Below are 17,044 nucleotides of genomic sequence, written 5' to 3'. Positions count from 1 at the left end.
CCAGTTGATACGATATTCCAGTGTTTGTATTTTCTATCATGATTTCCTTGATAGAGGGTTGCTGCTCCCAATGAAGCTATTAAACCAAGAGTTCCAAATGGTGAAGTTGAAATCATCCCTTCGTAAATTTAACGGACGCCATCACGAGTTTGTTGACCGTTATGGAATATCCATTTCACAGATGATAGCGGATATGTTCCAAATGTCGTAACTACAATCCAATCTTTTTCGTCAATGGCGTTATCAGTTTATTTTCGACTTATGAGTTTGAATGTCCCTTTGGTACCTTTCGCCTCTCTTTTACCGAAAAAATAATTGTAGGAAGAATTTTAGGAAGATGTTTAATCCGATTTTATAAAGTTCATTATAAGGATTTTTCTGAAGTTTTGGTATCCGGTATCCGGTATGAGGAAGTGGAATTTCTACCGCCTTTGTTCTTTGTGTTAATACAAAAAGAGAAAGCGACGATTTTATTTATTTTCTACAATCTCTTTTTCTTGAAGAACCCTAAATCCAGGCTCTTTTGTTAGACAATCCAAGTAATGAATTGTGTATTGCAATGTCACTACATCTTCAATCTCCAATAAACGAGGCAGGGTGGGTTTATTCACCTTAATATTTTTTCTTCAAATTGATTTCTCAATGTAAGCTTCACTTTACTCAGGAACATTAATTTGAACAGGTATTTTTACTTCTTTTTGAAATGATTAATTGAATATTTCTTTTCTTTTCGACTTTGCAAACTTCTTTTTTGTTACCGAGGTTATCTCTTACTCTTAGAATAAAAGGCAGTGCATTAGAACTCGCAATGCTCTGATAAGAATTGATAACGTTTGTTTAGATATGTTGTAACAAATGGGGCAAACTAATTATGGTCAATTAACATTTGACAATTTGTTTTCCTCTAGATATATTGTATATATGGCTGTTCAAAATTTGTTGGTGCCAATAGTAAAAATAAACTGCTTATAAAAAATAAGAACCTTTGTATGCTGACCAAAGAGACAATTCCCCCCTAAAGACCAAATGACATAGAAGTTAACAACTATAGGTCACCGTACGGCCTTCGAAAATGAGCAAACCCATACCGCATAGTAAGCTATAAAAAGCCCCGAAATGATAAATGTAAAAATTTTCAAAGGAGAAAAACGAATGGCCTGATTTATGTACTACAACACAATAATGGAAAAACAAATATGATATACAACAATAAACGACAACCACTGAATTACAGGTTTCTGACTTGGGACAGGCACATAAATAATGTGGCGTATGATTCTTTTAATTGTTTATTTTTGAAAGTTTCTGTTAAGGTAAATCCAGAAAAGCAATTAGGACTCACGAAATTTAAAAGGTGTTTATTCCATTCACACGATACAGTACAACCTGTGACTTCCTCTTAGTTATGTCCACCCTCTTGTATGGTCACCATCAAATGGTGGTCATTTATTGGGGTATTCAATCTTGAGATGTTGGCCATTTATTGGGGTCATAAAACAGAGGTTGATTTTTTATCTAATTATGTTACCTGTTGAAATCAATCAGCATTGAAGTTTTCAGCTTGTATGTTTCATTAAAATTTACCTGTACAGGTACATGTAACTCAGGTTTCTTCTCAGATTGACATTTCACCTTTTCTTGAAAATGTAGAATAGAATGTTTGTTTTAGTCTTTGTTAATTCATATCATTCATGTCATTTGTTGATTTTTCTGTTTTTAAATTTACATATTTTCCATTTTTTCTAACGTTTTTATTTTTTTATGTTATTATTATTTTTTATTTGTTTTTTTGCTTCTTATTCTTTTAATTTCTTCTGGGAAAGAATCTTGATTAGAAATGACAAAAATTCAAAGATAAGTTATTGACTAGCATTTGAAAACAAAAGAGAGAATCCTTTAAATAATTATTTTTTCAGTAAAACAAAAGTTATTGTACATGATGTACATGGTATTCTATTGTTTGTTTGCATTATTAAATGAATTATTATTAATTATAACTTATAATCATGCAAATGATATGTTTAAAGGAACCATGAAGCAAGTAATTTAACAAGCCAGTTTATCCACAAATTTAAATTATCAATATCATGAATATCAATCATTTTACAATAAATTTTGTTAACAAAGTTGTACAATCTATTATCATGATTATTATTCAGGAAAACTACAAATATAATTATATGGTATAGGAATAAACTATTTTTGTTTATCTTTGATATTTTTCAAATCTCAAAACGAGTTTTGCATGAAGAATCACTAAAGAGACTTACAAAGAAATTATTTATAGAAAAAATTGTCTTGCTTTTTGAAACAATTGTAAACTCAAATGCTTCAATTAGTAAAGAATTAGTGGTCATAATTTAGAAATAGAAAATGGTGAATAAAATTCCTATAAAGGATAGAATTGTTTGTAAAATTAACATAACAACTTAGAGATAATCTATTTCAAAATTGTTTACCTTCTCATATTAATGTCTCTGACCAGTTTATGAATAAAATCTTGAATCTTATGAATAAAATCTTAACCAAGAACAAAAAGCAAAAGAAATGCTAAACCTCTATAACATGGGACATGTTTAAAATATTGGTTCCTTTATAAAAGAAAGTCATTAGAACTGAGTGCAGAAACCTAATAACTTTTTTCCATGTGTTTTGATTTCTTATAGAATTGTTATTTCTTTGCATTATAATGTTTGTTTTGTTTTTTTTTTTGTCAGAAACTTGATTAAATTGTAATATGTTTACATGACAATAAAAAAATTAACAAATTTTTCTGTAATGAATATTTTGAATATACATGTACTTATTCAATATAGAAATAATGAATTGCCTAAATTTTATTTAGAATAAGTCCTTACAAGAATCTTAAACATTTGTTAAACAATGTTAAATGCAGTAAGTATAAACAATTTTGATTTTAGAATATTAGTTTGAGAAACACCTTTTCAATGGGAAAAGGCAGGCGTTGTGAAAGTTTGCATTATATTAGAAGATGATATTCATTTATTATTCACTTGCCAAAAAATACATGTAAAAAATAACTTAAATTGATAGAATTATTTAAAAGTTATAACATCAAAACAAACATTTGCAAACAGTCATGAGAAAATTTTTACAAAAAAGAAGTTAGGAAGCTATATGTTCAACTAGTTTTATTATTTCATTTTATTTTAGAATTTTTTTGTCATAATCACAGTTTTTAAATTTGACAAACACAAAAAGTCATATATTTTCCCTGAGACACTTTACCTGAAAGTTATGTAATTTTAACACTTCAATGCAGTCATGATTTCTCTTTATCCTTGACTAGTTTTTGATTAATACCTTGTGTATTAATTAAGCAGCAGGGGGTATAATGATGGACATTTAGGGCCATCATGGTGACAATATTTTTTATGGCCACCATTAATCAGATAATGTCACAGGTAGTACTGTACCTTGAAAAACATTTGAACTGTACATTTAACGTTGTTTCTTATTTTTAATGAATCTATGTCTTTTTACAGAAATTACTTCTTCTGGTGACCGACGATCAAACAGTAACCCCTTTGTAGCTAACCAGCATGTAAACCAAAGCTTAACATCTTGGCCAACTAAGCATTCGAGTTCAAATTCTGATGAGAGTAGTTATAACTTAGAAAGGAGAGAGACTAATTATATATCAACAAATGCCGATCAATACGCACACATTATCACACAGACAGGTAATATTGTAATTCAATTAAAGGTTTGAATAGTCGATGTTATATTTTGTGATATTGCTTTCAATGCTATTATTTAGCAAATCACGTTTTTTTTCTCAAAAAATGAAAACAACACGTTAAATAATTTCATGCGTCCGAAGCGCTTTTCTGAATATACCTTCATCAAGAACGCTCATAGACGAATATATGAAAGCCGAGGATGTATAAGGACCGAGAACAGTTGACGAGCTATACAACAAAAAACTATCTAAAAATTATCCAAATCCATCTAAGGTCAACTTTGCCTGAGGGAGTTGAAATCTTAGTTTCTTTATAATTTCAAAATTCATAAACGGACAATTTTAGAAAAGCAATACAGGGAATAACATTAATGGTACCATTTTTCCTGCACCAGTACGCAGTTTGACAATAGATGTCTCTTCAGTAAATATTTAAAAACCCAAAAATTATTAAAACAATGAAGAGCTTATAAACCGAAAAGGACAAGAAGTATATTCAAAGCCGGTCAAGGAATCAGAGCTTTGCATTAAGGAGATATATTCTTTAATGTAAAATAATTTCCAAAACTTTGTAACAGTACACAATATCCATATTTTCATGCCACCGAAGTACTGTATAGACAGAAAGATTGGTATTTGATCAGTAATTGTTTTTAGACTTTTAGTTCTTTGTAAAGTATTGTTAAAAGCCAAATTCGTCCATTATCTTTTAACGCAAACAAAGCCCTGATTTTTATAGTTTGTTGTACTGTTACACCACTGTCCTAGGTTAAGGGAGGGTTGGCGCCTTCAAGCATGTTCAACCACCACATTCTTTATGTGCCTGTCACAAGTCAGGAGCCTGTTTTTCAGTAGTTGTCGTTGGTTCATGTCTGTTATATTTGTTTTTCGTAAATTGTATTGTTTTAAATTGGGCCGTTAGTTTTCGCAATTGAATTGTTTCATATTTTTTCATGTCAGGGCCTTAAATTGCCGACCATACGGTATGGGTTTTTCATTGTTGAAGGCCGTACGGTTGCCTATAATAGCTTACGTCCACTTCATTTGAACTTTGGTGGATAGTTGTTGGCAATCCTATCACATCTCACTATTTTTATATAAGATTATACATTTGAATGAGAGAAGATAGTTGAGAAGGATAAATTAGAACGCAACCAAATAATACAGTCAAGAAGACGAATTGAGAAATCATCATAGGGTTTCCATAAAAATAAACAAATGACTCAACCTATGTCAGTTGGCAAGTAATAAAATAATTCAGTAGACACTACCAAAGATCTGCCATAGATGCCAAATTCCTTAACAGACAAGATGTATTAAGAAACAATGACATCCATTGACGAGAAGTTAAACATGGTACATCTTAAGGTATGATGCATACATTTTACAGGAAGTTTGTTAACAATTAATTCTATTGATCGATGTTCAACTAACAACAATATACTAAGCTGGAATGGTGAAGATGTAGATGAAAACCAAGATATAGCAAACGAAAATATGGAATATCATGGTCAAATGACCTTACCATTGTTTCTGCCAACGTTCCAGTCAAATTCGATAGAAAACATGTCCACAGACACAACATATGTGACAACTGATTTGGATGATGTTAGTGAAGAAACAAAGCTGTTGAAGCCATTTCTAGATGACCTTTCTTCAAATCAAATTCAAGAAGTGAGTTTTTGTTATTATAGTTAACAAGTTAACTTTCTGAATCATGTTTTTATTAGACATATTTACATGTACTATGATTTATTGTAATGATAGTCGTTCTGTGCGACGACTTGCTGAACACATCATCCTTAGATGTCTAGCACTAAAAAAACTGGCTGATTAAGACAATCACCTAACAATCACACAATAACATTCCTTTTTTAATGTATATAATCAACTAGATAACTATAATCAAAATATATCACATTTCAGTAGATTATCTCAAAACTATTTTTCCCCCACTTTCCATCATAAAATTGAGAATGGAAACGGGGAATGTGTCAAAAAGACAACATCCCGACCAACGAGCAGAAAACAGCCCAAGGCCACCAATGGGTCTTCAAGACAGTGAGAAAAGCCCGGAAGCGGGCTTCGGCTGGCCCCTAAACAATAATCCATCACACTTTTAAGCTATTGCTTTATTTTGAAAGATTATAACCATTACTATACTTAGAGACTAACATTTGATTTTAAAAGTACATTGAAGTCAATTATGAAACATTGGATGTTTTCGATATATTTTCAGAGTTGTAACTGATATATAAAGTTCATAATTATATCTGGTCACAAAAAGAGCATACAAGAGTCAAGCAATCTGCTGATTCTTATCTCACTCAATGTGGGTTTTTTCAACTTTTTTTTAGCCATAGATTTTTTTTTCTATTTCAAGATTTCGAGAAAATAAGTACTTTTTTTAAATTGAGCTTTTTAATTTATGAATCAACAGAGAAATAACTCGTATCAAGGTATTTTTGCAAAACTATATATCTGTATATATGTCTAAGCATAGAAATGACATCCTACAATTCGTAAGTATTTCTTTTGAACGTGTCTTGTTTATTAGTTATGCATGTGTTGGTGTTGTGTGTAATGGCATAAATATGTAGTATGAATACCTCGATATGTATGGGATTTCAAGTTTAAATTTGAAAATAAAGAAATCATTCCATAATTGAATATATTAAAGTAAATAAAGGAGAAGGTATGATAAGGCCACGTTTTGGTCTGCTCGATTCGAAATCCAGAACGTATAGGACCTATGTGAACAACGACTATATCTTTTAGATATTTGTATTTATATTTCTAAATCAATGTCGTTGCTTGAAGGGTTCAAAGATCTTGCTTTTATGCAAAACTGCAAATCTGCAAAAATGACTCATTTTGGGAACTTGTCATCAATATTTAAATGTAAGCCACGACCTTTCAGGTGAAATAAGTTTGCTTTACGCAGACTCATTCAAATGTAAACGAGAAAAATATCGTGTTTAGCTCATACAAATTTTGCCAAAAACTATGTGATGGTTTAAATAGCACTTTTATTACATATAAGTTAATTTGAATATGTGATATGACACCATAATGACAACACAATTGACATTTCTCTACTAGATTACACCAAACTAATCATTAATCGATGAAACTAATATTTTGAAAGCCTTGAAGAATTTCTCTATTTTGCAAATCAGGGGTCAGATTGTTCTTATCCCCCCTATCTCTTTTATAATCATGGAATATTAAAAGAAATAAACAGAAAAAGTGTTTTCCATTTTTTCATTGCAACGACAGAAATTTAGTTTTCACATAATAATTTTTATGATAAATGATTAACGAAACCATAATTTAGAATACCAACTACTTTTGTTAGACATCCGTTCTTTTCTGTAAGTTTATTCGCACTTTATCCATGGGATCACCGTTTTGTAGTGGGGTTCGTGTTGCTCAGTATTATAGGTGTACAAGCATTCATTTGTCAGTTGCAATACTACTAAGATATACGTTTAAGGCACTTGAATAAGAAGAACTTCTTTGGTGTATAGAATCATAAATATATTACCAAATTATTGACTTTGTTAATTAAATGTTACTATTAGACAAAGTGGCAATTATTCAATTACATGAGCCCATATGTAAAATCATATTTTGCATTCAGTATAGATAAAATATATTGCAAGATAAGCGATATAATTTTAAAATTCGGTTTGGAATAAATTATACGTATAGATGGCATAGCCAGATTTTGAATAACTTTTTGGGTTTTGAGGTCTTTAATGCTTTTCAATTTCTTAATTAGTGTTGTATTATTTTGTTTGATAGACTTGAATGAGTGAAACAACCTGATTACGGATTGTGGTAATAACAATTTTGCTATATCATTGAACGAGAGCAACTCAACGCATGATATTATTTTACGTACTGATGGATGATGTCCTACAATGTTAATATTGTTTCGAAGTAATTTATATATTACGAACGATATTTCAAAAAGTGTTTATTTGTCCTTCAAGTAATTTTTATTAGAGCATAACCAATTAGTCTTGTGAAAAAGAAAAGCGAGTCTGGCGTACAAAATTATATGCCTGGTATCCTTAATGAGTTTTTAGCAATGTCGTGAATAAAAAATATGATGGTAGGGGTTTTGAGTGTCCTTGACTGCATGAAGTAGTTCTCTAGCATGAACAGTTCTTACCATTATATGAACGTTGGTGGTTCTTGATGTTAGTAAAGATATATTAGAAGCACAGCTATGAATATATTATAATATACATTATGAAGTTACATTTATTTTCATTATTTAACAGTCTAAAAATATTGAAATCATGTTTTATTACTACAGACTGCATTTAGATTTATTTTTGCATTCGGTATAGATAAGATTCACTGCAAGCTATGCAATTTCATTCTAAAATTTAATTTTCAATTAATTAATTTTGACGTTTATAGAACTCGAACACACTTTATTCTTTTCAACCCCTGGTATAGATGGTTTTCGCAAGATTTGGAACTAATGTTAGAAATTTTTGGTTTTTCAATGTTTTTCAACTTTTGAATTACTTTTGTCTGATGTATGTTTAATAAAAAAGGGACGAAAGATACCAGAGGGACAGTCAAACTCATAGATCGAAAACAAACTGACAACGCCATGGCCAAAAATAAAAAGACAAACAGACAAATAATAGTACAGATGACACAACATTTAAGTGATAAGTATAGGCTTCATTTATTTTCATTAAATAATGTCTGATGTTTATTTGATTAACTTTTGTTAATAAGTGATTTTACCACCTGATTACGAATTGTGGTAATAATAATCTGTTATATCATGGAATAATGGCATCCCAACGCACCATGTTATCTTACCTCCTGATGCATAAAGTAATACAATTTAACCATATTGATTGGATGTAGTTTACAGATTCCTGGCTTTCAAAGGTTAAGCTTTGAGCGTACTTGATGAAGGTTAATCAAAAAAAGTGCTCTGGACGCACGAAATTTATAAATTATTAATTTCATTTAAAGATATTCCAACACTAATTTCAGCTCTAAATATTTATGTGTATGTGTGTGCATGTGTGTCTTCAATGTTGTTTAAATTTTGTTAGTATCTACAAAACAATAATCATTCGTGCAAGGGGTATATATGTTTTTTAAGTACTGATATGGTGTACTTCCTCAAATGCATTATACATTTTACACACAATTGTTGTATCCTCCCTAACAAATCTCCTCAAAAGTTCGAAATTATTATTCAGGTATTGGGTTTGCTTCATGCATGATTCAATCTAATTAAATGTTTGCCTAATAAGTCATAGGAATACCAGTAAATCCATTTAAGTGGTAATGTGGCCTCGTCAATTTACTATAATGTGATATTCAAAATAAAATATATGTTAAGGATATTGTCGTAATTTCTTATTTGTACTGTATTTTTTAACATTTTTTAACATTCTTTTACACATTAGATAGTTCCTATTATTGTATATTACAGCTATTTACAAATTTTGAGTTAATTGTGAATAAATTCAGTGTGAGAATTTAAATCATAAAAGAATGTTGACTAATTTGGACCATCAAATATAGGGATTTAAGGATTCATGTCAAAGGTTAATGAACGAAATACATTTTTAATATCTTCTTCTAGGATATCGAACAAAATGTAACTGCAGCAAACAATGATGACCATCGGAATGTTGATGATTATGAAGCTGTTCAAATTCAGCAGGTATATGTTAAAATAATAGAGAAACTTCAGGGAATATATAAACTATCCATTTGAAAGCAGTATTGAATGAAACGAGCATTACAATATTTTATTTCTTGAAACGCGTAAGACATTTATAAAATCTATATTTATTATATTAAACAGCAAAACTTGTTGTATACTTATCTCTGTAGTGTTTTGTTATTGTATTTGTCTTTTCGTTGTTTTTTCTGTTTGCCAATGGTGTCTGGGGGGTTTTCTTTACTTATGATTTTGTACGGACTCTTGCTGTGTTTTCTCTCTTTTTGCATCAAGTTATAATTTATAGTGATATTCTGTCCTTTTTTAATGTGTGTTTTTTTTTTTATAAAATACATTTGAAAAGAAAACTAAGGTTTGCGCATAGGTCATTTTTAAAACCGCAATCAATGTTAAAAGTCGATCAATTTTTATCAATTTTACTTATTCATGACGCACAGTTCTATCCAGAATACTTTCTGCAAATGTTTGATTTAAATATATTTTGGAAATTTGTAAACATGGCGTAAGTCGAATTTGAAGTGGCAACTGGTATCTTTTGTGTGTTTTACCAGTATTGTCATTAAAAAAAATGAAGCCTATCCTGGGACACCTTCTCGTCCTTTTTCCTTGAATTTATTTAATCGTCGAATCTTTTTCTCTGTTTTGGTTTCAACTTATAGTTGTATTGATTATTTATTTTTTAAGTGTGATAACTGAAACGAAAAATATAAGAATTTAAGAATATTTGAGCATTAAAATAATCGATCATTTTGTTAAGTGTGACATTTTTACAAAATGATCAAAGTAATATTTCAGGAACCAAGGACTAGTTTTTCAAATAATGCAGTAACGATTCTGGGAATGTTGCAGACGGTAAGGGTATAAATATAACCGAAAAAAACATAAAGTTTTCAAGCAAAGTTGCACGAGCTAAATATTAACGACATGAACTCGGTATATGTAGCACAACAGAGACTGAGTCTTGAAATACTTATGAATTACAACCTCAGCATTTTCTTACTGGACTCGTGCATGCATGCTTTTACAAATTTAAGAAGCATAATACAAATTAAAACATCTGAGTTTGATGAAGTAACATATGAGATGCAACACAAATTTCGACGGAAACGTGTTGCTCTTGACTGAAAATATTTTGATAAATATTTACAAAATCAAATAAACGATAAAAACGGCAAAATAATGATAGTTAGTGCTCTTGAAATGTTTGTTTGCGGAACCCATTTCACTGGTCTTAACTCACATGAATTAATTATTCTTTGCAATTTATTTACAAATATGTAACAACTTAATTTCATAAATTGATCTTCACATAATTTTTTGTTAAGTTGATTTTAAAAAAGGATAGTAAACTTCAGAGAAAAACGGAAGAGACAGAATCGTTAAAAGAAGAAGTAAGAAGGTTACGTGAGGTAAGTTTTGTTTCGTCTGTTTGAATTTTGCATTTTTCACAACAAAGTTGATTATCTTGAAAAAGTCGTTTGCACAAAATTGTTGAATTATGAAATAGGCAAATAATACTTGCTTCATGGTTGAAAAACGAAAAGTGCACCACCCTGTCAATCAAAAGAGAAAATTCCTTTGGTCATCCAGCAATTTCTAAATAAGTATCGTGCAATCTAAAATACTAAAATAAGAATGAATTTATCCAATTGCATGATGCAATATATACATTGTATATTGTGATATAACTTGCGTCGATGGTAACTGGTAACATGAAGATAGAAATATATATGCCTGGACATTTCAATACACAAGGTCAGTATAAAAAAGGATTTGTTGGGATGATCATGATGAAGATATGCATCCCTTTCAGTATTTTTATTATTTGGACGTGTCAGATGAAGGTAAATCAAGAAAAGCGCTTCGGACGCACTTCATTTTTAAAGAGATATTTTCATTTTAATGAAGTTAACTATGTATTGACATGCTTACAAATTGAAAGAGATTTTTTTAATTTATTTTTTGAAAAGGGAATTGAACAAAAGGACAAAGAGTTGCAAGATATTCATAAGGTAAAAAATAACGTAAATTTAACAGTAATGTTGAGTAGAATTTATTGAACCTCGAGATCTGGCTTTATATGAATTGAAACTTTCTAAATTATACACAAATACATACATCGATATAAAAATATTATAGACTTGTAAGGCGATGTACTCCATATACCATTACTTAACATTGTTCGAACATAAGATTGATAGCGACGTTTGTATAAAGCAGTGTGTCGCTTAACAAAGAATGGTAAATCTAGTTATAATACCTTTTTTGCTAGTTTTTGTTTTATCAAGGAATTTATAGAAACATTGAGTCGATATATGATGTGCTTACTATTGACGCATTTCGAGACTTGTTTCTCATCAATGGTGCAAATGTCCAAAGGTACGAAATTCGAAAGCAGTTACAGTCACAAGCGGTAGAGCGACCAAGTCATAGTTTAAATTCCGACCAGTTTCATCTATATTATCATATCTTAATGATACAACTGATGCCTAATCGGAAATCAACTGCTATGACTTTACTCCCCCCGTGAATCATTTTTGTCGTCCAGCAATTCATTCGCAAATAAATTCATATTCGGGAGAGTCACAACAGAGCTTACACTTACACCAAGTATTCGTACGTGTCTTCCAGTGGTAGACAAATGACAAATGACAATTGTTCAATACTGTAATCAAATCTTGTCCAGTATCTGGTATTGTGCTTTTGATTCTACGCTTTTCAACACTTTTGTTCGGTTTTGCATTCACATCATGTGGTTTTAAATTACGAATAGAATAATATCAGTTGAGAATAAAACAAGAAAATACAGCAACAGGTTTATGGTGACAGGAACCAAGGACTTCCTGAAAGGAAAACGAAACATCTATCTTCTGTCAATCTATTATAATTGGTAAATCTATGCATTTTAGGGACCCAACTTCTATTTGACTTCCAAATCTTTGATGTTCAAATAGTATCTACACGAGACTGTCTTACGTAGTATACAATAGGAAAACAATCAAAATTGTAGAAACTATATTGCTCGTTTTTGTCTAAAAATTCCTTAGTGATTAGTTAAATACAATTATAAAAATAAAGTTTCCATGGTAGTTAATCTTAACTGATTGATTTTGAAATATTGATCTTATTTCCCTTTAAAACTTCATGATAACATATTTACGATTAAAGTATACATCCCAAAGTATTTATATATTAATTTAAAGAAAGCTTTGTAGCAAACAAAGGAAAACACCATTTTAGAAAAAATTATTCAAAAACGTAAAATTGGACATGTTTACGGCATTTCAAAATTACCACCTCTCACCTTTTGAATGACTTTTTACAATACCAATATGTTTTGAAGATTTTAGCAACATTTAAAAAAATTTTCATAGAATTGTAAGTATACTTTATTTTATCACCTTGCACTTTGATGACTTGATTCTGGGTCAATATATATGTTCCTGATTGATAGTGTTTTTCTACAACAGCTCGTTAATATTTCTGACCAGTTGAACAATTTGATTTGTTAAAACAAACTGCAATTGGGTCAGAATTTGTTGAATGAACTGCAATAGGTGGAAAGCAACACTCAGTGGCGGATCCAGAATTTTTCATAAGTGGGGGCCCACTGACTGCCTAAGAGGGGGCCCGCTCCAGTCATGCTTCAGTGATTCCCTATATAATCAACCAATTTTTTCCCCAAAAAGGGGGGGCCCGGGCCCCTGAAAAACCCTCTAAATCCGCCTATGACACTTACAGTCAAGTCTCAGTAACACATTACGCTCGTGAATGTTCACTCTATATGGATTTCATTTACAGGGGTGTGCTCTTTTCACAAAAACTACCCCAACAGAGTTATGATGAAGGATGTCTACCAAAGTTAAGCGGTCACCATTACGAATATGTCGACCGATACGATGTGTCTGTGTATCAACTCACCATGTTTTCATGTTATTAGTTTTTTTAGATACCAGAAAAGTCGTCTGATCTGCTATATTCCCGATTGTATCCTATATTCCCGATTGTGACATTTTGACTGAGTGTGGCATTGCATTATACGATTATCATGTCGATGAATCTGATCTCGCTCCTTTTAGAGTTCATAATATTTCCTCAGTTTTTGCTTGTTTCCTTGATTTGAATCTTCCTCATCGATTTATGAGATTTTAACATTTGATGACTGAATTTATATATATTATTAAATAATATTGACACTTATTTTAATTCTAGTATCTAAGCGGTATTATGGATAACTTTCCACATGACAGAAATTCTATGGAAGAAATTTGTCATGACTTACAGGTAAGGAAAACAAAAGCTTTAAACTCATTTTGATAATTTTAAAGAGTTTTATATAGTTTATATACATTGATAAGGACTATAATATACATTTTTATCGATATTTTATATAAGTAACATACATTGCATTTCAACATGCTTAGTTGACACATGTTGACAGATGCTAAAAAAAAACAGACGTTGAAATAAGACAGAAATTAAATAGATACTAAAATAAATATCTATTAGTTTCAAAATATCGCGAACAAAATTACCATATAGGTCATCTGAAATATCTTAAAATCTGAAATACACGTATAATACAGCTTTCAGTGCACACACCATGTAGTTTGCAATGTCCTTCATCTGGTACGCTGAAGACCATGAGTTTGGGTTGCCAAATACACAAAGACAGATGTGAACCACTTTCATCCTGCCAATATAAAAAACATAGGCTACTTGGTGGATTGTATACTCTGAGAGTCAGACATCAAACGCCTGTTAAGATTTATTGTGACTGCACTTGTCTCATTTAATTTCATAAAATTTTCTTTTCACAGACAAGTAATGCAATCAATCTACAGACTGAAGATGTGAAACAGGATCAATCTGACATAGATATATACTACAGCAGGCAATCAGTTTAATACTTCTATGATGTATCTATGTTCTAGTCATTCTTGGAGTAAACAATGCAGTTATTTCGTGTAAATGGGCTAGTGCCCATCGTGATAAGAAATGCATAATATATTCACATGCAGATGACTGTTATTGTTGATTTATAAAACGCTCTGTATGTGGTTTTTCATGAATTGTATATAATCCTATTCCTTTGGGTTTTTAACATAGATACTACTGAATTTTATGATTAGTTGTGATGATGTCTTGTCTCGATTAACATCCAGCAAAAAGAGGAAACAGGAGATTTTGTATACTATTTGTTTTGACTGCGTTTTTAGTCAACAATTTGCTATTATTGATGCCTGCAAAATGATAACTCTTATGTACAAATGTTCCTCTTGCCTAATTCGAAGTGTATCTTGTTACCTTATCTGTGAAATATTGTAAGCTCATATGTGTTAGCTGACTGATAGTGGACAAATTAAGAAAAGCTGTTACAATCTGGAAACGTTACAGTTTTGTACGTTATGATTGGACCGGTCATTTAAAAGGATAAAACATTTCTTTTAGAAAACATAGGTTTACAGACAATAGTCTGTGTTTTATAAAAACCTTTCTGAGCAAACAAAATCTAGATAAAATTGCCTTAAATAACATACAATGAATAAAAACAATTAAAACTCTAGAAATGCATGTTTTTTCAATAAGTTAAATATGATGGCTACTTGTGTACAAATACGTGGTAATTTTTGTTAACAGAATAAAAACAAATATTTGTTTATCCTATATGGTCATGAAGAAGCTTCTGCAAAGGTTTCCTGGAATTTAACGATAGTTTTGGAAAAGGTTATGGATGTTTAAAAAAACTTTAACCCTAGACTGTATCTAAATGTGATCTTCAAAACCACTTAGAAATACTAAGGATTTTCTACCCCAGGAATATGTTATCTTAGCTGTATTTGGCAAAACCTTTCGGTATTTTGAGTCCTCAATACTCTTCAACTTCGTACTTCATTGGCCCCTTTTAACTTTTTTGATTCGAGCGTCACTGATGAGTCTGTTGTAGACAAAACGCGCAGCTGGCATACAAAATTTTAATCCTAGTATCTTTGATGAGTTTATTTAATCCATTTATCATTAAAATCCGGAAAGCAGAAAATAAAGCATTTTCTTCAGACGCTGTTTCTTGGTCATGACTAAGCTTCAATCTGTTAAAGCTTTGAAAGTTGACCTTAGATGGATTTGGCTATTTTTTAGGCCCTTTTTGGTTATTTAGCTCTTCAACTGTTCTTATACATCCTTGGCTTTCAAATATTCGGCTTTGAGAGTTCCTAATGAAGGCAACTCCAGAAAAGCGCTTTGGACGCATGAAATTTATAACGTGTTGTTTTAATTTTTTTTCAAAATTGCATGGTTTGCAAAAAAACTTTTAGTCAATCTATAGACAAAATATGAGAACATGAAAAAATACATTTTAAAAAGTTTGCTCCAAATGTTACCTCTTAATCTGTAAACAAAGTTCAACAAAGTTCTATGAAAGTTTGACATGTCTGAAAAAAATTTAACTCTAGACTTGTTACCTAAATGTTAACTATATTTTATCTTTTTAAATAGTAGGTCAACTATAACTATATTGAGTTTACAAAATGATTGTAGGACGTACATGTCTTTGTCAGGTATCATTTAACCTTGCTCTGGTTTCATGTTTCAATAGCCAACATTCCGTGTTCATGATTATGTCAATGTTGCTGACACTTTTAGTGTTTAATATATAGAAGGATAATAAGGTGTACATGCCAGTTTGACAGGATTTATCTGACCTTGGTCAAATTGTCACAGTTCGTTATTCATGTGGAAGTTTTTTGTGGTTTAATCTGTTTCTCATCTACTATAGTATGCCTCAACTATATTTGATGAATAAAATGATTGTAAGTTGTAGATCTACCGAACAGTCTATAATTCAGAAAAAAATAAGTAGTCGCTTGTGATTCATATTTTGTCATGTCTAGGTCTTTTATAACTGACTATAGGGTATTTGTTTTGCTCATTGTTGAAGGCTTGACATATTTAATCAAATCCGCTTAATTTAGACTTAGTTAGCTAGTTGCTTCATTGGCAATCATACCACAGATCCTTCTTTTAGATTGTGCAATGCCATAATATAAGTACGGGGACTGGATGTAGGACCAAAAGTGTTCATAACTGAGTAAACCCATATATATTTTGTGTTGGTTTAATCTATTAAAAAGAAAATCAATGTTAGTATGTTGTTTAGTTTTTAATTGTTTTGTTGTGCTTGAACTGTAGATTTGTTATAACTTGGGTATAGCTTCTGTACATTATAGTATGATGTTTCTTTTTTTTCTGTATGAATTACTTCACTTTAGATATACATTTAAGTCATTCTGATCAGTAGGATAAATTTTTGATAGACCACTCGTTCATATTATAGTTTTCAAGATAATAGGTACATACAGGTAAATTAGTAAAAAAAATCATTTAAGGGCAATAACTCTAATAAGGAGTCATCCAATGTTTTGGAATATGAGATGTTTATAAGCCTTGTATTGCTGATCATTTTTGTTGTTTACAAATTCTACCTATAGTTTTCAAGATAATAGGCAAAAACTTTAAAATAAGTCAAAAATCTTCTTCTAAGGGCATCTATTGTTTATACTCCCATACCACCATAAGGACAATAACCCCTATTACCAAGGGTTTTTGAG

General features: G+C 30.7%; 1 protein-coding gene across 4 annotated transcripts in view; it reads left to right on the top strand.

The window, feature by feature from the left end:
* LOC127713007 (uncharacterized) overlaps positions 1–16,580 on the top strand; it is a 33,406-nt gene extending 16,826 nt beyond the window's left edge. For 3 of the 4 annotated variants that reach the window (XM_052219599.1, XM_052219598.1, XM_052219600.1), the window contains exons 10-17: positions 3,507–3,704; positions 5,094–5,377; positions 9,336–9,416; positions 10,233–10,289; positions 10,763–10,846; positions 11,408–11,449; positions 13,650–13,721; positions 14,258–16,580. In XM_052219599.1, coding sequence (XP_052075559.1) covers positions 3,507–3,704; positions 5,094–5,377; positions 9,336–9,416; positions 10,233–10,289; positions 10,763–10,846; positions 11,408–11,449; positions 13,650–13,721; positions 14,258–14,344 — 905 coding nt within the window. In that variant the 3' untranslated portion in view covers positions 14,345–16,580. The remainder of the gene's footprint in view (positions 1–3,506; positions 3,705–5,093; positions 5,378–9,335; positions 9,417–10,232; positions 10,290–10,762; positions 10,847–11,407; positions 11,450–13,649; positions 13,722–14,257) is intronic. The other variant, XM_052219601.1, reaches the window with a different exon arrangement.
* Positions 16,581–17,044: the final 464 nt, after the last annotated feature.

This window comes from Mytilus californianus, unplaced genomic scaffold, assembly GCF_021869535.1.
Source record: "Mytilus californianus isolate M0D057914Y unplaced genomic scaffold, xbMytCali1.0.p SCAF_8, whole genome shotgun sequence".
NCBI classification, from domain to species: domain Eukaryota; kingdom Metazoa; phylum Mollusca; class Bivalvia; order Mytilida; family Mytilidae; genus Mytilus; species Mytilus californianus.
Note: the sequence above shows the minus strand (reverse complement) of the source record. Positions and strands in the feature narration are given on the sequence as shown.